The 24,829-nt window shown below is 35.1% G+C and overlaps 1 protein-coding gene and 1 pseudogene across 2 annotated transcripts; one reads left to right on the forward strand and one right to left on the reverse strand.

Annotated features, from left to right (window-relative positions):
- Positions 1 to 437: 437 nt before the first annotated feature.
- Positions 438 to 3,671, reverse strand: LOC132107401 (F-box only protein 16-like; annotated as a pseudogene).
- A 1,249-nt stretch (positions 3,672 to 4,920) lies between these two features.
- Positions 4,921 to 24,493, forward strand: LOC132106619 (frizzled-3-like). Of its 2 annotated transcripts, none has more exons than XM_059512479.1 (7): positions 4,921 to 5,280; positions 6,262 to 6,661; positions 16,860 to 17,056; positions 17,135 to 18,152; positions 19,467 to 19,615; positions 21,963 to 22,211; positions 23,401 to 24,493. In XM_059512479.1, the coding sequence occupies exons 2-7, from the start codon at positions 6,467 to 6,469 to the stop codon at positions 23,651 to 23,653; spliced, it is 2,061 nt and encodes a 686-aa protein (XP_059368462.1). In that variant the 5' UTR covers positions 4,921 to 5,280; positions 6,262 to 6,466; the 3' UTR covers positions 23,654 to 24,493. The 2 variants fall into 2 exon arrangements, with proteins under 2 accessions (XP_059368462.1, XP_059368463.1); XM_059512480.1 differs by having other exon boundaries at positions 21,966 to 22,211.
- The last annotated feature ends 336 nt before the right edge of the window (positions 24,494 to 24,829 follow it).

A 24,829-nucleotide genomic window follows, 5' to 3' on the forward strand; every position in this document is an offset into this window, starting at 1 on the left:
TAATAATAAAATAAAAATAATAAAAAAACATTTCAACCGTTTGCTCACTCACACATTCTGAGCAGACAGGGACATCTAGTGGACAATAACACAGACCCTTCTCCATTTGGACTCGAACAAGAAAAAAATAATCATATAAAAACATGTATGTATTGTGCTTTGTCTTTCAACATAAAGTTATGATAATTTTAATTTAAAGACATGATAATAAATTAACTCTGTATGAATTACTTCATGTCGTCCATGTAACTATCACAACATTATCCAGTAGATGGCCTTATGTGCCAAGCTTCTTTAGATTCTTCATATGTTCTCCTTCATGGCTTTCCTTTGAAAAGAGACACAGCTGAAACAGAAAATGTTTGTGTTACACTGTATTAATAATGTGTTATTAATAATTAATTATGATTAAATATTTTCTGGCACATATTCACAGAGTATTTTACATTCTTGGTCAGCTTAGTTTAATATAAAAGCACAAAATCCTATTTAAGATTAATATTGAATGTACATGGGCTTACTTGATGTGCTTCTATGGGATGCACAGAGCCCCTCCTTACTCAGTCTGGGTACTGGAGGCCTTACAGGACCAGGACGTATCCCTGCATTCCATTGGGAGATCTGGGAATGTCTCTTTATGGAGTCCTTGTTAGCCGGAAGTGCTTCTAAGCTCTGTGCTGCCCATTGTGGCCTGTTTTGGTTTTGCTTTCCAGCTGCACTAAGATCCAAGGATAAGAACATCTGGGAAAATTTCTCTTATATTTCTAACAAAAAATATAAATAAAAAATAAATATAATGTCTGTTTTCTTCCCCCAGCAACACAGTGCCCTCTTTTTCCTGTGTGCTGCACATTTCCATGATATCCCACATGTAGTCTGATCAGTATGCATGATGCCTCTTGGTTATGTCGTCTCTGGAGAATTCTTTGCATGCTGCTGCTGCTGATTTGTATGAGAATCAACAGCACAGTCACATAACAATTATATTAGCTTACCAAATATTTGACCTTGCGCAGCTTGTATGTTGAGCATGATGGTGCTTTCATAGTGTTTTCTTGTCTTATTGTAGCACTTTTTCCCTTTATCAGTCTGTAGAGATAAAGACAGCTTAACATTTTCTACTGTAGTTTTGCTACTAACACTTTCAATATGCACATAAAAAGCACTAAAATAGTGCAGCAAATCAGTGGGTCACATAAGATTTTGTGATATTCTCTAATAACTCAGAACTCAAATATAATACTGTGGACATAAGTTTAAATATTTTATTATATTTAGTTTTTTTTTTAAAGTTATGTCATGTCTTTTATGCTCACCAGGGCTGCGTTTATTTCAAAACAGTATACAATGTTATTTTAATTTAAAATAACTATTTTCTATTTGAATATATATTTAAATGTAATTTATTCCTGCAATGCACGGCTGAATTTTTAAGTAGCCATTACTCCAGTTGTCACATGATCCTTCAGAATCATTTTATTATGCTGATTAGGTGCTTAAGGAGAATTGCTTATTGTTATTATTGTAGAAACTATTGTAGTTCACTTATGCTTGTCTTGCATGCTCAACTGGGTCAAGGTTATCCAAGTAGTTAAAGCGTATTGTGTCAGTGGGATGCCTGTCTGAATCTCTCCACAGTGGAAGACCTTTGGCTGATTTCACCAACCAATTCCCATCTTTACTCTTCCCATGGAGACCGGAGAGGACAGACTTCAACTCCCTGTGACCGGTCACAGGAAGTGACCCCACTGTCCCAACTGCCAATTAATTTCACCTTAGGGATAATAAACTCTTCTTTCACAGGCGCCTGGAAAATATGCACCACAAAAAGATTTTAAAAAGATTAGATAGACTCTAAATCAGCCTTTCAGCAACATCTTACCTTGGGCCTGCTAATGTGCAGCTCCTGCACAGTCTCTATGTAATGCCTCTTCTATACACCTTGTTCAAATGGTGGAGGAGCAAAGGTTATGCACCAGCCTAGTTTCAACATTTAGGCATCCACAGCTGGTCAAACTCAACTTTCTCAAACAAACTCAAGGTTTTTCCAGTGCCGGCTCACCTGCAAATGAATATATTACAGAAAACACTAATGCCACACACATATTGTCCAAATATTTAAGGTCAGTAATTTTTTTCTTTTTACTTTAATACTTTTATTCAGAACAGGTGCACTAAACTGATCAAAAGTGACAGTAAAGACATGCATAAAGTTATCAGTGTAAGTGTGTGTGCACCAGTGTTGGGGGTAATGCATTACAAGTAACGCAAGTTACGTAATCAGATTACTTTTTTCAAGTAACTAGTAAAGTAACGCATTACTTTTTAATTTACAAGAAAATATTTGAGTTACTTTTTCAAAAAAGTAACGCCAGTTACTTTGTATTCCCATTTTTTGACTGACAAGCCTCCTGTTCCCATATTGGGAGAAATCGGAAGTATGGAGGCGTTGTGTGCGCTGTGTGAACATGTTACTGTAGTTCTAGACTAAATGTGAATGTGCATTAATTCATCCCACTCACAAAGAAACAAAACACAAAACAGATTTAGTATTCATCAAAATTAATCAAAACAGTGAAATGCAAACTCAGAATATGACGCAAACCTGCAATAACTAAATATATTAAATAACACAAATGTATCTATTCCCATTTTATTAACAGTGTCTTTGCTGCTGACCTTTAATGATCCAGTTCAACCATACTAATAATTAAAAAATGACTTTAGATAAACTAACAATTGTGCTTCATTGTTTTTTTTGTATTGCTGAAGAGTGTTGAACCTTCTTCTCCTGTGTTCTACTGTACAGACGTGAATTTACTTTTCCTTCAGCCTGAGGTTTATTCATTACACTTTTTGGTGTGAAAGGGCTTTTACATTTGCTATAAATAGAACTTCTTATATTAAAAACAATCAAGCCCTGCTCATATTTAAAAAGTAACGTGAAAGTAACGCAAAAGTAATGTAACACATAAAAAGTAACTAAGTAACGTATTTAGTTACTTTTTTAGGGAGTAACGCAATATTGTAAGGCATTACTTTTAAAAGTAACTTTCCCCAACACTGGTGTGCACACATAATACATTTAAGTGTGCATGTAAAAGTGTTTTTTATTCATGGCATCAAAATATTCATACTGTACAATGTCAAAAATGTTTATTAATTTATTTAGAAAAATGTACAAATGGCAAATACCTGAGCACATCTACAGAGGCTTCAGGAGTCAAGGATTGAAAATATATAGAGTGATGTGAGCCTGGGAAGGACCCTAGTGAGGTCGAGGGACTCAGCTGCTCAGAGTCTGTCTGAGATGTTTTAGCTGGTTAGCAGAGCATCTGGAGAACTAGTTTTCTAGCACCTGTTTCCGCTGGCTATCTGTCCACTTTTCAAACTGGGGCAAAGATGAAGAAGGAATAACATTTTTTAAAGTAAGTGCATTTCTTACCCACTTTCCAAGCAAATTTCTTCTCTCTTCAAAAAAAAAAAGTGTTCACATTTGACATGAAATATTCTACACTTATAGCAATGTTACAGTAGCTTCTCATGTTAAACAAAGCAGAAGATCATATACTAAATTATATTTTTGGTGCCTGTACATTGGATAGCTTATGATTTAGAGGTTTCCAGGTACTCAGTTTGGTCTGCATTTTTGTTCTGGGACCTTGTGGCATCTGTCACTGAAATTCAGATGTTTGAGATTCAGCTCCTAGATAAACCTCAATCATATTAGGCACCACAATATTAAGAGCACTTATCAAAAATACATACCCATGTTAAGGAAAACAAATGTGCTGTGATTTTCATACTAGCAACAACAAAACTGCCTAGTTGCACAGTGCAATACAGTACAAAAGAGAACAAATCAAAGCTACCATGTGTAGTAATCTCAACCAGAAATAGTCATGTTAGCTATCATAACGAAACTATTAAATGTTTACTGATACTATATTGATGGTTTTGCTATTCCTGCTCAGTACAGTTTACCAGTCTCCATAGTAATCAACACTATCTCTCACTCTGTCCCGCCTCTTTCCAAACGCTGGATATGTTCGATTCGCAAATGGTTCGTTCTTTTGAATCGGATCTTTTAAATGAATCGGTTGGAAATGAAATGGTTCACAAAACTGATGCTCTAGGATTTGACTGATGGGACTAAAGTAAATGAATTTATTAACCGAATAGCGGAAATGTTATAAACAATTATTTTGTAGTTTATAGTTTTACTTTCACTTGGTTGTTTTAAAGCTTTATCAACATGATTATTACTAGTTGACTTTATTAAACAGATTTGTAATAATACATTTACATTTACATTTAGCCATTTAGCAGACGCTTTTATCCAAAGTGACTTACAAATGAGGACAATGGAAGCAATCAAAAACAACAAAAAGAGCAATGATATATAAGTGCTATAACAAGTCTCAGTTAGCTTAAACACAGTACACAATGCAAGGGCTTTTAAATAATATAATAAAAAGAAAACAGATAGAACAGAAAAAGAATAGAGCAAACTAGTGTTAGCGGTATTTTATATATATATATATAATTATATAATTAGCTATATATAATTGTATAATAAATGAAAAGAAAATAGAATACAAAAAGATTAGAAAGGTAGTAATTTTTTTTTTAATTTAAGAATAGAATTAGAATAGTGAGTGCTAAAGTAAAGGGATAAGGGTAAAGGGTAAATAAAAAAAAAAACTTTTTCATTTGAGAGATGTTAATTAATTTTAGTATTGTTCCGTGTAAACAAACTGGTTTGGGACAAGAACGTAATATAAACATCCTTAAAATCGAAGATTTTTTTTATCAAACGACCGTCGTTATGAAAAAGAATCAATGACTCGTTTCGAACCGATTCTTCTAAATAAAATGCCCAAAAGAACCGAATCGCAAAAATCAGTAGGACTTACCACGACTAAACACACCGCCCCTCATTCGAGGCAACCACAAATCAACTTCATCTCATTTTAGTGCCGAGACGCTCCTTGCTCCCAGCTGACCCTGTCCATTGCAGTGATAAGATCCGTGGATTAACCGAAGCCGTTATTATATTTGCATACTGAATGTGTTTTTTTATCACGCTCAATCCAGTGCCGTAAATTCTACTATGCTTTTATACTGAGAGAGAGAGCAATGTTCGTCGGCGCGTCGTCGTCAAATGCGCGCGCCCGTACAAATCCTCCTAACCTGCAGAAAGACCATAGACTGGACTCGTATTGTTAGAGAAACGGAGTGGAGTAACGTTACCTCACGCGAAATATCCCTGCTGGAGAGGTAAGAAGGACTTTTTATCATTACTAAAATTAATTTAGTATATAAACATGTTTTAGTAAAAACAAAAACAATACTCCTAATAGAACACCAGACACTTATTTTGAAGGTAACTTAGTTTCTTTATAGCGAAGCTGCTAACGTTACGCGCCTCGATAGACAAGCGGCTCATGTGGTAATAAAGGAAAGGGTTATCTGTTGTTCGCCTTTACTTTGATAAAAAAGCGACAGTTTTTACATTTTACATATTTTTTATTGCGTTTATGCTAAAATCAATAAAAAGGATAAAATATTTTAGCGCAGGGCATTTGTGATAGGAAAATCCTCTTTCTGCATGAAGCCGGTGTTGTGCCCAATGTTGGAAGGTGGAAAGTGTTTTTTACTGGTTTTGCAAGTTAAATGTAAAAATACTGATGTGTCAAGCATATAAACCAAAATAATAACACAATTAAAATGATGTGGCTTATGTTGACAATGTTGACAATCTTGAAATAATGGGCACAGGCATTACAAAATATATATTTTAAAACTAAAACTACATCAATAATGGATTAACTGTTTTAAAGTTATTAAATTCCAGTTATTAAACTATCAATATTTAATTTTTTTCATAAATTAGATGTTTTTTATTGTTATTTATGGTTGCATTTAGACTGAAAGCATGGAACATAAATCAGTTCTGAACAAGTTAATATTGTGTTTCTGAAATTATAATATTCTGTATTCTTTTGTAATGAATACAGTTACATTGAAGCTCCCCCTGGGTAATACTCTTATAAAGCATCTTTTATTTACTACCAGTATAAAGTGGCAGTGCTTAACCCTAACCCTAATCTTTTTCATTGTTCAATTTGAAAACATTTCCCATGCCAAGAGATCTCCAGGAAGATTTTTCACGTTTGAATAAACTGTCACCCCATTCATAAATAATTCATGTTAACCCGTTCATATCAAATGTGACATTTGGTGCTTTTTCTTCCACAGATGTACATCTTATAAATGCATGGCAACCACAGTCGTACCTATACTGAAAAGACCTGGATGTAGCACAGCAAAATGGAGAAGCACACCCTTTCTGTGCAAATTTAAGTCTGGTGTCAATCAACAGATAATTAATGACGGAATGACGGAGCTCAGATTCTCTTGATACAACCCATTCTCTGCAAGTCACAGCACAGACGGACGCGCCATGGATCTCCTTTGGGTTCTGTACACCATGCTGACTGTATGTGTGGCCATCAATATGGACGCTACCGGTAGCCATAGCATGTTTACCTGTGAGCCAATCACATTAAGGATGTGCCAGGGCCTCGCCTACAATACCACCTTCATGCCCAACCTTCTGAATCACTATGATCAGCAGACCGCTGCTCTCGCCATGGAGGTAAACCACATTACACAGGCTGACTGCTCAAATGATGTGATCAAATTGCATTACATTATCCTAGGACTAGTTTAATTATCATGCTCTATTAACTGCATGACCTCAGCATCAGTCATATGTATATATATATGTTTGTGTGTGTGTGTGTGTGTGTGTATGTGTGTTTGTGTGTGTGTGTGTGTGTGTGTGTGTGTGTGAAAGAGAGATAAGAGAGAGAGAGAGAGAGTGTGTGTGTTCTTTCCATTTTTCATTATTTATAATTTTTCAATATAACACAAAAAATCAAAACTACGGAGCCCCGCACATGACATGCAAGAAAAAATTGTAGGCTAAATCGTGTGCACAATTTACTAATTCATTCCCTCACTGTACTAAAACGTGCACACGATTACTATTGAGTTCCCTCGATTTACTATTGCATTCACTTGATTCACTATATTGTTCACTTGATTTGCTAAATCGTGCGCACAATTTAGCAAATAGAGGGAATGCAATAGTAAATCGAGGGAACGCAATAGTAATCGTGTGCACAATTTATTTTTTCTTGCATGTCATGTGCGGGGCTGAGTACAATACAAACATAAACTACTATTAAACGGTAATTGAACAGTAAGAGGAAAAAACACTTTAAACCAAAAAAGTAAAACAACAAACAACCACAACAGTAATAGTAATAATAATATATAAAAAATCATATATTAATTATACAGATCTCCAGAGGCAGAATACATAAATATTTTTTTAAACATACGCATTAACAGATCTGGTTTATGTGATAGCATTACATTTTAATTTCAGTAAAATAATAGCACATATATGATCAGTGTAATAACAGTGGATAATAATTTATATAGACTTGTCAAAGGTTGTGTTTTTCCAGGTCTCTAAGAAAACAATTTTATTTTAGAGGCTTTGTGTTAATTATTCCATGTGAATTAAGAAATCTATAAAACCTGTGAAAATCAGATGAAATCAGACCTGTCTGTATAATTCTTTCCTAAATAGAGAGAGCAGAGAAATTTTATATAGAATAAAAAAAAAATTAATAATGAAAATAACCAGGGAAAACCCTTTAACATGGAGCTCTTTAATATGCAGACTTTCTGTATTTTCCCTGCAAGTAGTTATAAATGCAAACCATAATGTTTAAATGCATTAGTTTAAAACCTATGTATTAACAGCATCATTTTCGATTTGACCCAGTTCTTTCTTGTGCCCTGCAGATAATTCAGATCACATTACAGAAATGTTTAAAGGGAAATTAATCTTTAATCTGTCCTACGGGGATGTTGGCTGTATTTTTATTTCTGAAGAATCTTGCCGTTTTAACCCATTTTTTGGTCCTCTTTTGCATGTGGCCTTGATGAAATAAGCATCTTATAACTATTTATGTAATAAGGTTACATAAATAACCATTAAATATCTGATTGATGAGTATCTTTTAATATTTTTACAAACAACTGACATCAAGAGGTGGAATAGAAGGTGACAGTTTAAGCAGCAATTAATCTACTCAGGAAAACCAGACTAAATCTTTCATGTCATCAGTTCTAAACCATTTCTTTCTTTCTGGCAGTCATGAGGGACACGTGAAACGTCCTTGCTTTCAGATTCAAAATCACTGTCGGACAGTGGCAGCATCTTGCGCTGAACTCTGGGTAACCTCATTTGTGAAGAGGGATAGTTGCCTACAGGGATGGTTTCTGGGATTGTTGTGGTTGGATGCAGTAATGGGAAGGTTCAGAGAGCATTTGAACTGAGCTTGCAAAGAGAATGCTGGGTAAATCTAACAATATAAAGCATTTCAGGTGCACTGATTGATGCAGCTTGACATCTAGTTAATTTCAACTTCCTCCTCTATTTGTCAAACATGCGAAGATACATGACCTCGTCCTCATGTTATTTTTACCATGGCGTGGTGATCATTAAGGCCACCCTGCAGTTGTAATGCAGTATGACAACTCAAATTATATCAGCTATGCTTTGTTTGGGAATCATCATTTTTTCTTAGATATTTATGAGAGGTGCCATGACTTTTGTAAGTGACCTGACCTAAATAAAATAAAAAATAGGTGAACAAAATTCATAGATATTGTTTTGCATATACAAAAGGGTTAAACAGGATTATTAATACTATCATTGATATATATGTTAGCATAGATAATTTGTGCACATTTATTAATGGTAAATGTGTTTTTTGGAATGGCAGGGTTGACCATTATTTCCCATCCATATCTTCTTCTTCTTTGTCCCTTCCTCTTCTGTCTGTTTCTCTTCTCCACTCCCTCCTCTCTTTTCATCCCTCCCCCCACACAAGGTACTGTGGTTGCTGGGGAAATGGAAACAAAAGAGCAGGCTTTCTCTCTCAGGATGTGGTCGTCACTCGCACTCTGACCTCTCTCCCTCAAACCGGCCCGTTAATGCATCGCTGGTTTCCATGGCAGTGCAGCTGAATTCTGTTAAGTGAATACTGCCTTAAGTTAAATAGTGACCAGTGGAAAAGAGAAAACTAATCAGAAAGGCATATAAAAAGAAAGGCGTATAATTAAAATTAATAGTTGTCAGTATGCTTTGAGGACATGATCTAAACTTTGTTATTAATGAGCAAGTGGGGGTTCACTAAGAAAGGCAGATGTACTTTGTATTTATTGGTGGAGGGGGGAACCTTTGAATGGACACATTTAAAACGTCAGGCTAGGTTTGCCTTGTTGTTCTTCCCTTTTCGTTTTGCAACTCGGAGAGATCTAAGAATAAATCAGTGAAATACACACAACATTGTACAGTATTTTTATTATTTTTTTTTTATTTTTATACTGGTCATTGGATATTTAACTGTATGTGCTCATTTACACTTATTTTTACATTTATATTATCTTTACAGTCATCGCTGATGCTTTATTTATAGTTATTGCAGTGCCTTAATTACCATTTAGGATATAGTTGATTTATTGTTAGCTTGTTTTATTTATTTATTTAGTTCTATTTATTTATTTATGTTTTACAAAACAGTACAACATTTGGATATTTTGGATATAAAAATGATAAAGTTAATAATGGTAACACTGTTGAAAGTGTATTAGATCATCTCATTGGATTGATATTTGGTACAGAATTTATAGATTAGAAAGATAATGAATGACATCGCTGCATGTAATTTGTAATAAATATTATTTCTAATAGCCAAATATATTTGTATATAATAGTTATGTAAGTTATGTAGCGTTTTTAACAACCAAACACTAGATGTTATATTTTTTAGATTATGATTATCTACATTATTATAGCATTTTTAATTGCCAAACACTAGGAGCAATGTTATTATATTTGTTTATAATAATTACATAAATTATTAGTATTTAGTAACAACTTAATTATTTTTAACATCCATGTAATACGATTTATTTAAATATTATAATTAAAAATATTAAATAAACATTTATCATCCCTAGTTGCTACACAAGAATTTAGGGCTTAAAAAAAGTCCCTTTCAGAAATAGAAAAAGCTATTTGAATTGAATTGACTTTATAAATGAAGTTCATTTAAATTTAATTGAGGGTATAGATGGTTTCATCGGGCGCACGCAGTTAAAGTCAAGGTGATGAGTAGACTGAATTTGGGCTCAGGTGGTTGTGCTGTCGGATGTGTTTCCCATACATTTATTTATTGTTGGAGACTCGCCACGATTTTAAAAAAAGATTGATTTTCAAAAAGGCTTCATTGAATAACCACGAGTAACGTTACGTACTGCATGTTTAATAATAATAATAATTCCTTACATGTATATGTTTAAATATCAAAACGAGGCACGGGTGTTTTTATATGACTGTATTTCTGAAGGAAGACTTGCATGTTATATGCCTGATAACGCAGCGTTTGTGAGCATAGCTCTGCTTTGTTTACAGCTGTTACTGGGGAAACCTCTATTTCTCGCGCTTTATGCATCTCCTGCTCAGAAATAATTAATTTGCATTTTCATTAAGTCCACCTGATTTAAGCAGCAAACATATTTTGTTTTTTTATTAAAAAAAAATATCTACTCTACAGGGACTTGGCAGTTGTTATTGATTCTATTTGGAAGTCTGCCGGAAGTAAAGTTAGGGCCACAAAAGCGCTCATGCGCATTAGGACTGTCACTTTTAGTTCGAAAATCGATTGCACAATCGATCGGACCAACCAAAAAATGAAAATAGGGAATTGATTTTAACCAAATATGTACACTATTAATTTTAAAAGAATTAAGCAGTTAAAAAATATAGATGTAACAAAACTCACAAACAAGCAGAAAAAGAAAATGAAGAATTCCGAAAGTGCAGTATGCCTTGCGAAAGCTAGACAGAAAATACCAGCAATTTTATGCGCCTATAAGACCCAGTGACATCGAAAGCGACCTCTTATGCTGCGTTTACACCAAACGCGAATAGAGCGTCTGGCGCGAATGATTTCAACATTATGTCAATGTAAAGACGTGTTTACGCGTGTCTGGAGGTCTCGCGACACGGTAGAGGCGAATTCCCCTCATTCGCGCATCTAGTTACAGGAGATTCTGAGTTATGAAAAGGACCATTGCAAGCTGACAGCGACCGGCTTTTGTGGTGGAAAATTGGCAGTAATACCCCCACCTTGCGCAGCTGTACCTGAGTGTCCCTGGGACATCAGTGCGGTCGGAACGCGTCTTCTCAACAGCTGGACATATAGTGAATAAAAAATGCTCTGCTCTGGACCCCGAAAATGTTGATTATTTGTTTTCCTGTCCAATAAATTTGTAATGGCCCTAGCCTTTAATTATGCCTGCCTAGTGCCACCTAGCCTAAGTGTCGGTTACGTTCAATAAAAAAACACACATGGCCTGTTCTCAAGTCCATTTAAAGTTTCATTTTTTGAACAGTTGTTTGAAATGAATTGAATCATTATTTAAAATAATCTTGGAGATTTTTGAATTGCCTAAATCATAAATGCAGCCGGGTTGAAGCCTGCAGTGATGTTTTTCTTTTGTTATGCCAGCCGTCCCCTCTGCATATATATTTTTTCGAGAATGTTGCACTCCTGTTGCTGTTTGTTATTCTGCACGAAACGTCATGACAATAAATCAGAAATAATGCTGACTTGTGTTTCCAGCGCTCTCTTTACGTTCCTCCGTTATTTGACGTTGAAAAAGGAAATGCCTTATTTTTTTTTGACATGGAAAATCGATTTTACAATCCATTCAATGAACACTTATGCCTTAAAATCGAAAATGATTTTTTCACAAAAGTGACAGCCCCAATGCGCAGTAACGTTTGTTTATGTTGTTGCCGTTGAAACCATCTATAAATGAGTCCTTGGCCTCAACAGTGGCAAACTGACACGCAGCAGCTCCAAACATTGAAAAGTGAACATGTTAATCTGTATTTTCAACTATATTTACAACATTCCATATATATACAGTATATATATATATATATATATATATATATATATATATATATATATATTATTATTATTTTTATTTTTTTAGTTTCGGCTGGTATGAAGTGCTTCCACATCTCCCATAGATATATGTATAGCATGCCAGCTTTATGAAGCATTGACTCATATATAATGCTTTGAAGCACATGCTTTCTGCCCAAACAAGAAGCAACAGTCAGTGCCTCTTCTGCCTTCAGCATATTCTGTATCTCTGTATGTTTTGAATATCCCTAAATAACTCTCTCCAATGCCCTTAAGAAACAAAAACGCACTGGAACGGACATTGATGAGTTGGAAGTGTATGTTTGCCCTTAGGACAGCAATGGACGAAATGCACACATTGAGTTCATCAGATCACACCATTGCATGTAATGTGGGCTGACAGCAATGACGAGATAATGTTTTTCACCAGATCAGCAAATAATGGCACTAGTTTTATTTTTATCCTGCCTAAAAGCCAGAGTCTGTCCACTCAATTGAGCTCAGAATGGTATAAGACCTTCTGTACCAACTACAGCCGCAAATGCCAGTAATGATACATCAACAACTGTGAAGTTGCAACAATAAAAGTCAGTCACGATCAAGTTTTATGTCATTGTCTATAGCTTTACTTATTGTCCACAAAATATTTTAAAGAACAAACATTCATTTGGACAGCATTAGAAGCTATGTGACGAAAACAAGCGTTTTTTCCACATGATTTTATGGTCTGATGGTTAAAGCCGGTGCTCTTTGGGGTGTCATGTTAGCGGCACATCTCAATGGTATATGCTGCGTTAAATATGGATTAGGTACTTGGAAACGATTGCTGGATTTAGATGCTTTGTGTCAAAATGGGCAAGCATAATATCCATCCTAATCCCTTTTTACAGGCATTTTGGGTGGTAACCTAGTGTGCTGGCAGTGACTGAACGCTCTCATTATGGATATGCATAATACATCCCGTATATATAATATAAATGTGTTGGACTGTTGCAATCAGTTAAATGCTGGATGGTTTTATTTTGCAATAATAAATAACACTGTTTTTAGCGTATTAGATCATCTCATTGGATTTAGCCTAAACACTCAGGTAATTTTCTACATATTAAGTGAAGAATTGGTTGTTTAGTAACGTTTTGAAAGTCATCATTGTATGTCATTTGTAACATATGCCAAACATATTTGTATATAATAATTATATGTCATTTTAGCATTTTTAACAACCAAACACTAGGAGGTTTTTTAAATACTTTAATTACGTAAATGATTTTAGCATTTTAATAGCCAACCACTAGGAGCAATGGTATTATTTATATAGTAATTTAGCATTTTAAAACCACCGAAAATGTATATTTCTTTCTACTTTAATTACATAAATTATTATATCATTTTTATTAGGAACCCCTAGGAGGGAAATTATTTATGTATTTATTTACTTATTTACAGATATTGACATTTTCTGACACTTTTCTTCTCACCATTAGTAATTGCAAAAAAAGCTTTTTCACACACACATCCTTTTACTTTTTTCCAGTGTGTTCATGTAGGCTCTGAATGATTGTAAGTTTTGGTCCTTTTTTTTTCAACACAAGCGGTGTCAGAACCCCCACCCGACCATCACAAAGGCCCTTACTCTGCTGGGGTGGAGGCGTTATTGTCTATCTGTCTGGTCCTGGGTGGAGTCTTTTTCATTTTCCCCCATGGGATTTGCATATTTATGTCCGGCCCCAAAGCTGGTACTACTCCCAGAATGCCTCATGGTGTAAGTGGGCCTCAGCAATAAACAGCATGTCTCCCGTCTCAAACAAAGGCCTCCTCTGAGAGGAATAGAAACACATCCAATTTCTATTCTCATTTTACATAAGGGTGACCGAGTGACTGATAAAAAATAAGGAAGAGTCAGAGACGTGGCCTGGTGGGTTTTGTTCTTGCTTCATTGAGCACTAAAGATGCTCCTTCTGATGTTCTCAAGATGCCTGGAAATGGTTTGTCAGATTTCCAAAAGTCATCAATGATTAGTTTTTATACGTTGCTAGATTTGAATTTCTTTGTCAGGAGGTAGGCAAAAAAACAGCAGCATGTTTTTCTTCAGTGTTTATTTTTAGCTTTAAAACTCCAGTTAAGGCCATCCTTAAAAATATTCTTGTTTGCTGTAACCTGACCGACCCTGTCAATTTAGGACCGACTCTATATATATATATATATATATATATATATATATATGTATATATATATATATATATATATATATATATATATATATAATATATATATATGTACATATATGTATATATATATATATATATATTTTTTTTTTTTTTTTTTTTTATTTATTTATTTATTTTTTTTGCTTTTAGTCCGACCGACTTGCCGGTTTTACATTTGCGTTAAGACCGACCAAAGCTTTTTTTTTTTTACTCTTCAAACAACGAATACAAAAGCAATAAAATAATAATAATTATATTTTAGTAAGTATTGTGAATATATAAATTGCCTAGGCCTACATACAAACGAAGTCTACATTATTTCTTTAAAAAAACCCGTGACGTCATCTATGTTTACACTATTGGTTAACGGATGTCACACTGTGGCCTGTGCGTTCGCTTCGTCTCATACTCATTCACTGTCAGAGTCAACGGCTCGCGCTTGGTAATGATGGCTGCGGCTGCAGTAAACTAAATGTTTGCGGTCACTGTTCAAATTCATACAGGTTCGGGCACCATAATACATCTAAAAAATTCATTAAATTAATTGCACGAATTGATTGGACCAACCAACACAAGTTTCGAAAATGAAAATAGGAAATTGATTTTAACAACCTTCTGTCGGAGCGCGTCCAGGTTTTTTTTTTTTTGAACACGCGTCACAAAGCAACTGCAGCTTTGGACACACACGCATAACAGCAAATAATACTTCTGCACAGTGTTTCTCTTTTTACAACAGAAATGTGAATTCTGCTGGTATTCAGACTGTTTCATTCATACAAATTCAGATTTGTGCTAGAATCGCCTACGTATGCGATTTTTTGTTGTTGTTGTTGACATTTCTAATCGTAAACACGGCCATGTTGAAGCCTGCAGTAAATGTTTTGCATTATGGCAGTCCACTCTGCTTATTGTTTTTCGAGAATGTTGCACTCCTGTTTGTCATTGTGCACGTAACTTCCACCAATAAATCATCAGAAATATTTGTCTTTACCAATATATTGAATCTTTACATGCTGCCTGTTGTCCGTGGATTTCCCTATATTTGGTGTTATTTTCTGTATAAAATGCATCTAGGCATGCTAAATCGATTTTACAATCGATTCAATGAACACTTGTCACTCAAATCAAACAGGATTTTTTTCACAAAAGTGACAACCCAAGAAAGCAAAGTAAACGTTCTCTCATTCGTAGGTTGCATTGACACCTAGCGGTGGATGCAAGTAAAACAGTATAACAGTACCTCAATTTTTTTTTTTCTCACCTGAAATTCATGCAATAAACATGTTTTTTACAAAGATTTCAATTTGTTTGTGGTCTACATAGCCTGCATCAAAATGAGGTTTGCAATGATGCGCCCGAAGGCACAGGTTGAAGACCCAGTCACGATATTTTAATTCATACCTATGTAATCACCATCAACAAAATTGTACTTTTTTTACATTGAAACTTGAAAAAAAAAAAAATAGACCTACCTACCGACCCTTTTTAAAAAAATTTTTTTACTGTTACTGCAAACCAAAATATTTTTAAGGATGGCCTAATTATAAGGACAAGCGGTATTGCAACACTCAGGACATGGCTTTTATTTGGGATTTTACTTGGACATCTGGTCATCATATCTAACACACTGGAAAAAGATCACACTTGATAGAAAACAGTATTAATAATTATACCCGTGAGACAAAAATGTGAGTTTTGTGCTGCATCTATGTGCCTAGTGTACTATACTCCTAAAAAAATTAAAAGCATTCACTCTTAAAATGTTCTGTCTTTCTTTGTAGAGAAAATAGGAAAATATTCATAACTCATGTTGCACTGAATAGTTTCCACTTGATGGCCACCATGTTGAAATCACATTTGCAGTTCAACCAAGTTATTAAACACAAATAAAAAGAACTTATTTTAAACTTCAGCCATTTTGAGAAAACATCACCATACCATGTTGCAGCTGTCAATCTGCAGTAATGACACATTTATAGGTTTTTACATCTGGAGTGGGCAGATAACACAAATGAAGGCAGCAAAACATAAAATATGAAAATGTGAATTTAATGTATGCAAACAAAGTACATATACATTTAGTCATCTAGCGGACACCTTTATCCAAAGTGACATAAAATTAGTGTTTTTTGTTGTTGTTGTAAAATAATAAACATAGTCATACTGTTAGGAAGAAACATTATTTATTTTTATTTTTTCACATTACATTTTTTTTAATTTAAAATGTAAATAAAAATAGAAACATTTTATCGTGAAAGTTGATTATTATTATTAAAAACAACACTCTTTTCTATATTTTTCACGGCAGCCCTTTCATCCTAATCTTAGAGTGCTGATTTACTAATTGCACATTTACAGTAAGTGGACAAAGTAAAATATCAAACAAAGCTAAACTGTTGTTAAAATACATCTACAGTTTTGTATATATTTATTTCTTTAAACATAAAAAATATCAAATTTAAACATAAAAAATATGAAGTATTTATAAAAAATAAAAATAATAATGATTATTAATATATTATTTAATAATTTATTATAAGCACAGTTTTTTCTTGTCTGACAGCCCTTTCATCCCATGGTGAACTTGGAGTGTTCTACTGAAATTCGCCCATTCCTGTGTGCCCTTTACGCACCCGTGTGCACTGAGTACGGCCACGTGACCCTGCCATGTCGGCGCCTGTGCCAGCGTGCTAAGAGTGATTGCTACAAGCTGATGGACATGTTTGGGGTCAGTTGGCCCGATGAGATGGAGTGTAGCAGGTACAGGATCACTTTCATTAAGTTCTGCTGCACTTTATCATATGGCATCATATTCTGAAATGATACTCTGTCTCCTAGGTTTCCAGATTGTGATGAGTCTTACCCCCGAGCGATAGACCTGCTCCCGAGCAGTGATGGGACAGAGGAATCTCCCTCATCAGTTCAGCGGGACTATGGCTTCTGGTGCCCACGAGAGCTGAAGATCGAGCCTGACTTGGGTTACTCATTCATGGGTGTGCGCGACTGCTCGCCTCCCTGCCCAAACATGTACTTCCATAAAGACGAGCTCATCTTCGCCCGCTATTTCATTGGTGTTGTCTCCATAGTCTGCCTGTCGGCGACGCTCTTCACTTTCCTGACCTTCCTCATCGATGTTGGCCGTTTTCGCTATCCAGAGCGGCCCATCATCTTCTACGCGGTCTGCTACATGATGGTGTCCCTGGTCTTCTTCCTGGGTTTCCTGCTGGAGGATCGCGTGTCATGCAACGCGGCAAGCCCGGGTCGTTTCCGTGCCTCCACCGTCACCCAGGGCTCCCACAACAAGGCCTGCACGCTGCTCTTCATGACGCTCTACTTCTTCACCATGGCAGGAAGCGTTTGGTGGGTCATCCTCACCATCACCTGGTTCCTGGCTGCTGTTCCCAAATGGGGAAGTGAAGCTATCGAGAAGAAGGCTTTGCTGTTCCATGCAGTGGCTTGGGGCATCCCGGGAGCCCTTACCATCACCCTCATGGCTATGAACAAAATCGAGGGTGACAGCATGAGTGGCGTTTGTTTCGTGGGGCTCTATGACCTCATGGCTTTGCGCTGGTTCCTCTTGGTGCCTCTCGCATTGGATGTGGTCGTAGGTGTGGTGCTGCTGTTAGCGGGTGTTGCTGCGCTAAATAGGGTCCGGATGGAGATTCCCCTCGAGAAGGAGAACCAGGACAAACTGGTGAAGTTCATGATCCGGATCGGCGTGTTCTCCGTCCTGTATCTTGTGCCTCTGCTGACTGTTATTGGATGCTGTCTGTATGAACAGAGCCACAGAGCAGTTTGGGAGACCACCTGGGTGCAGGAGCGCTGTAGAGAGTATCACATCCCCTGCCCGTTCAAGGTAAGAAGATATGGTATGGAATACTTACACTACTGTTTAGGGCTGTTCGATTATGGCAAAAATCATAATCAAGATTATTTTGGTCAATATTGTAATAACAATTATTTAACATAATTATGAGGGGGCCATATGACCAAAAGTCCTCAAAATTATTGAAAACAGTTAAACAGTGTAATAAAAAAGGACAGATACAATAGAATATATAAAAATATATATATATATATAGTTATTTTTACTTTAAATAAGGTCTTTATGATAAAAAAATTTTTGATACCATAGAAATTTCATAATTCTTGTCACCAGTATAAATATCACAAATTAATACTAGCCAAAAACCTGATTTAAAGCAATAGGACAAATAACTACATTAGAACAAATAAATACAAAATCCTATATACACTGTATAAAGTAATTAAATGTATAAAGACACTGCATATTCTTCACTGTGTAAATTAAATATATATTTCTTACTATTAAAGTTATCAAAGTGATTAAAGTTACAAAAGTGATTTAGACAAGAGCAGTGAGAGATTTTGACACATACAAGTGTGTGTTTTAACCGTTCAAGCCTATAATGTGGCAAAAATACTGTAAGTTCAATACTGCCACACCACCTTCACATGCGTGCGCCTCTCTGACAGCATTCAGCAAAGTGATTTGCTATATGCGCTCTGTGAATATATCTCATGTCTAACATGATGCAGACAAACTGAAGCATAACTAAAAACTAAAGACTGCTATGGAAAGTTTCAGCTTCAGCTCAGTAAATCTCAGTAATGATGTTTATATGTGTGTGTTGTGTTTGTGTGTGTACGTGCCTGAGGCAGCTTGGGATTGGTTTTAATGAGGCCTTGTTTACTGCCGCAGCTTCTGTTCTTTGTGATGGAGCATGTCATACAGATTTGGGCACCCTAAATAATTATTGTGAAATATTGCATTATATATAAAAAATATTAGTAAGACAGGCTGACAGCATTCAGAGCGGAAGGAATGCTCCATCTAAAGCACTAAAAGAGAGAGTTTGTATTAGATAAAGAAGAGGACAGACACTTGTGTTGACTGCAGCTATGTTTATGCCATTGGCAATTGTGCAGTGAGCTGAGATAAAGCACTTCCCATCCACACAATCGCACGCACACAACCCAAGGCTAAACTGCCATACACAAATACGCTCTCGCACACACTGCATGAGGTCATGAGCAAACGGCCAGATCCGCAAGGGAAGAATGTTCCTGCATGTTCTGATTACAAATCAGGTTTCACCTGTTCTTATGTTGCATACTAAGCAAAAGTGTACTGCTGTTGTCTTCACAGGTCGAACAAACGAGCAGGCCAGATATCGCCTTGTTCCTCATCAAGTACTTGATGATGCTGGTGGTGGGAATCCCATCAGTGTTTTGGGTCGGCAGTAAAAAGACCTGCCACGAGTGGGTCAGTTTCTTCAATGGACATCGCAGGAAAGAGTGAGTTTCGTTTAATGCTTGGAGAATTTATGCCATTATTGTTTAGGCCTACAGTGCAATGTTGTGTGATCCAAAAACCTTTTTCAAGAAACACAAACTGATAAAGGCCTTGAAAGTCATTTCAAGTAGAGATGTAACAAAATGAAAATTTGAACTGATTTTATTTATTTATACACTTCCGTTCAAAGGTTTGGGGCCAGTATGTTTTTTTCATTAGAAATTAATACTTTTATTCAGCATGCATTTTTACCTCGATTATAAATGTTTTCATGAGCACTAAATTAACATATTAGAAGTTTTTCTTTTTTGTTTTTTTAAAGGATCATGTGACATAAAACTGGAGTAACGACTGCTGAAAATTCAGCTTTGCCATCACGGGAATGAATTGTATTTTAAATTAAGTGCTTAAATGATTAATTGTGATTAATCGCATCCAAAGTAAATGTTTTTGTTTACATGATATATATGTGTGTGTGCTGTGTTTATGCATTATGTATATATAAATACAAATAAATATAAATATTCATGAATATGAATATATACACATAAATATTTTCAAGATATATGCTGTATGTGTGTGTCTTTAAATATACAGAATAAATATACTCAGTACATATGTACAGTACAGACCAAAAGTTTGGAAACATTACTATTTTTAATGTTTTTGAAAGAAGTTTCTTCTGCTCATCAAGCCTGCATTTATTTGATCAAAAATACAGAAAAAACTGTAATATTGTAAAATATATTAACAACTTAAAATAATAGTTTTCTATTTGAATATACTTAAAAAAATAATTTATTCCTGTGATGCAAAGCTGAATTTTCAGCATCATTACTCCAGCCTTCAGTGTCACATGTAGCATCCAGTCTGTCACATGATCATTTAGAAATCATTCTAATATTCTGATTTATTATGAGTGTTGGAAACAATTCTGCTGTCTAATATATTTGATGAATAAAAGGTTAAAAAGAACTGCATTTATTCAAAAAAAAAAAAATTCTAATAATATATATTCTAATAATATATTTTCTTTACTATCACTTTTTATCAATTTAACACATCCTTGCTGAATAAATGTATTGATTTTATAAAAAAAAAAAAGAAAAAAATTACTGACCCCAAATTACTGACCAGTAGTGTATATTGTTATTACAAAATATTAATATTTTAAAAACATAGCTTTTTTTTTACTTTTTATTTATCAAAGTATCCTAAAAAAGTATCACATGTTCTGAAAAAATATTAAGCAGCAGAACTGTTTCCAACTTTGATAATGAATCATCATATTAGAATGATTTCTAAAGGATCATGTGATAATGATCCTAAAAATTCAGCTTTGCATCACAGAAATAAATGATAATTTAAGGTATAATAAATTCAAAAACAATTATTTTAAATTGTAATAATATATCACAATATTGCTTTTTTTCTGTATTTTTGATCAAATAAATGCAGGCTTGATGAGCAGAAGAAACTTCTTTCAAAAACATTAAGAATAATGTTTCCAAAATAGTAATGTTTCCAAACTTTTGGTCTGTACTGTATATTATGTAAACAAAACTTTTTTTGGATGAGATTAATCACGATTAATAGTTTGACGGTACTAATTAAAATACATTGAAATAGAACACATTTCTTTTCAATTGTAATGGTATTTAAATAGTACTGCTTTTACTGTATTATTTTAAGCAATAAATGCAGCTTTGGTAAGCATGAGGAATTCTATATAAAACTTTAAAAAAATCTTACTATGAATGGTAGTGTAGTTAGTTAATTATTTAAATATATGAACTCACATTTAAAATCATTTAAATACTACATGTAAATGTAGGCATCAGAGCATCATAAATTACAGTATGAATTTATATTCATTTTGTGATAATTTTTTTGAAGTTTTTAAATATTAATTTTAACATTATTATTTTAAAAAGTAATTTAAATTAAATAAATCAAGAAAATTAGCATAAACAATTAAATATCAACATTTTTGTCTAGTATAATCCATTAACAAAAATAGTTCAGATATATATTGTGTATCTGCCACATGCATTTTGATAAAATCCCTACTATTTGTGCATAGACCTGCAGTGCAATGAAGACACTTAAAGCAGGACATGAAGTAGCCACAGGAAATAGTGTGTGCTGTCTTATAGGGGTTAGTGTAAAGGCTTCCTCTCCATAAACCCCAGTCCCTTATATCAGGGCATTAACCTCCTCTCCCTCCCCTTCTCCCACCCCCTCCTCTTTTCTTCATTTCGACTACTTTATGCCCTCTGCCTTCCCCATCTCTCTTCCTTTGCTCCTTCCCACTTTGCCACGTTTCTCCCCCATCTCTTCCACCCTCAGCAGCACGGTGCACGAGAGCAGGCAGGTGCTGCAGGAGCCCGACTTCACCCAGCTCCTCCTCAGGGACCCCAACATCCCAGTGGTGAGGAAGTCTCGAGGCACCTCGACACAGGGCACCTCCACCCATGCCTCTTCCACACACCTTGCCATGTTGGACGAGCCCCCCAGCGCCAGCACCAGCCGCGCGGGGAGCATGCGCAGTAAATCAAGCAGCTTCCACGGCAGCCTGCATCGCTCCAGAGATGAGAGGTGAGGCATCCCAGTTATAATTCAATCTCACGAGTAGTAATTCGGAGGACTTTTTTAGCGTATATGTCACAGATTTTTTGGGGATCTTTCATTTTGAAAGTTAGTAAGTGTATTTATTAAGACATGCAAGAAACAGGAAATAAATAGAACTATGTAAAATTAATAAAGTGCGCAGTTGACATGGATTATGTGCTTTGAACCTAAAACCTTCCAAATACTAGCCTAGAAACTCAGTTATCATGAAATGCAAGTAACAACAGATTTTTTTTTTACTGCAACATACATTTGAATTAAATCAATAATCAGAAAAGAAAAAAATGAGGGCAGGGACTTGGTTCTCAATTTTTTGCATGTTGCAGTGATTTTTGGGGATCTGTAAAATGCCAGTTAGACTGTTTAATAAACAGTCATGCAAAAACAGGTGATGCATAATTTGTGAATGAAACTTGTTTTAAGAAAACCTATACAAATAATGTGCAAAGTGGTCACGCATTGTGGGCTTTGAACCTACAACCTTTCAATTAATAGCCTGAATATCCAATATTAAACTTAATGAAACTGAAGCAGCGAAAGCTTTTTTTTTCATTATTGCCTAATACATCCAAATGAAACCGGTCATAGAAAAATACATAAAATATGAGGGTGGGGATGTGGTTCTATCCATCTGTTGTTGATTGGATTTATAGATCTGTCCGTTACACTCAAAATAACCTTTTTTTTAATTTATTTTTTCTTTGCATAATTTTGTTAAGATTTCTGTAGATCTGCAAAATCCCAGTTAGACTGTTTAATAAACCGTAAATTCATGCAAAAAAACATATATTGTGTAATAATAAAGTTATAAGAAATCCTATACAAATCTTGTGCACAATGGTCATGCATTGTGGGCTTTGAACCAACAATCTTTCAATTACTAGCCTATATGTCCAAAATTAATTAAGAACTTAATTCTAAATATAATTAATTTTGGTCAGAGTTTGAGATACTAATATCAATGTTGATAGCGCAAGGGCAGTTTAATAATTGGAAAAGTCTGACCAACATACATCACCAGATCAAGTGACATTTTGATTAAACATTACAGGGTTAAAAAGATAAATAAATAAAAACCCACATGTGAAACCCACATCTGCCTCTCTGATCAAAGATCTGAACATCACTGAATCTCTTTCATTATGTTTCCCATCAGGTACACAGCTTGTAGTTATCGTGGCGTTGAGGAACGTCTCCCTCATGGGAGCACCCTGCGCCTTAATGATCCGCTCCAGCACTGTGGCATCAACCGTCTCGACAGCCATTCACGGCACGGCAGCCTGCAGCGCCTGGAGAGCCAATCACAACACAGCAGCATGCGAGACCTCACCATCACAACACAGGCCATCCAGAGCAGCCCTGGCAACGGCATTCAACGCGTCATAGAGGAGGATGCCACCAAGGCATGAACTTTCACATGGCAGGAAATAGAGACCAAATGAGTAAAGAGAACATGGACTCTTCTGGCTCAAACTCCTCATGATGGATGGCACAAATACAAGTGTTCAAACTACACAGTGTGCCATGTGTGTTTCCTGGGAATTGAACCCATGACCTTGCAGATGTTAGCATTTTGACTATACCAAACACTTGAAATCTTTAGATGTACACTACTATTTGAAAGTTTGGGGTCAGTACTTTCTACAGATTTCTATTTCAAATGGTTGTCCTGATCAAATAAATGCAGCCTTGCTGAGAATAATAAACTTATTTTCAAATCTTACCGGCCCCTAAACATTTGAACGGTAGTCTATGTATGTACTGTTATCTTTTCTCAAGTAAACTCTATGTGGAACCTCTCTTATTAAAGGCTTCCTATAATAACAGGGTCAAACGTAAGGGCTTTTAATACATCATCATTCTGTGATGTATAGAGGCACTTGCTGTTTTATTTACTCCCATGTTTTAAGAGTTGTTTCACTACAGATGTGGTTTTGAATGTTTCTTTCCATTGTTTGTTGCACTTTTGACTTCACTTTTGTTTTGTAGAGCAGAACTAGTGATGTATATGGACATCTCCGCACATATTTAAATAGACAGTTCACCCAAAAATGAACATTTCGTCATCATTTACTCACCGTTGTTACATTTCAAACTTGTATGATTTTCTTTTTTTTTCTGTGGAAGACAAAAGAAGATGTTTAGCAGAATGTACGAGCTTCACATTTCCATACAATGATAGTGAATAGTGATGAAGGGCTGTAAAGCTACAAAAATGACAAAAAGCAAAATAAAACATAAACGACCCACTTTCATTACATTGCAAGCCCTCTGATATTTGAGGGGGAAAAAAGAATAAACATTTATTCAGTCAATAATACTTTACAATGCCAAGTGTTAATTGTTTCCAGTGCCAATGTCCTAAAGTTGAGGGTGTGAAAATGAAAAAGAAATTTTTTTAAAAACCTAAAAACAAATATATATATATATTTATATATATATATATATATATATATATATATCATCAGTCATTTTAGAATAGAAATTGTAGGCATTTTTCAAACTGAAATTGGCATGTCGTTTACAACTAAGCTCTTCTCTGTTGAGTTCTAGCACTAATGATAATCGTGACATTTACCGAAAAC

Source organism: Carassius carassius, chromosome 27 (assembly GCF_963082965.1).
Source record: "Carassius carassius chromosome 27, fCarCar2.1, whole genome shotgun sequence".
NCBI classification, from domain to species: Eukaryota; Metazoa; Chordata; class Actinopteri; order Cypriniformes; family Cyprinidae; genus Carassius; species Carassius carassius.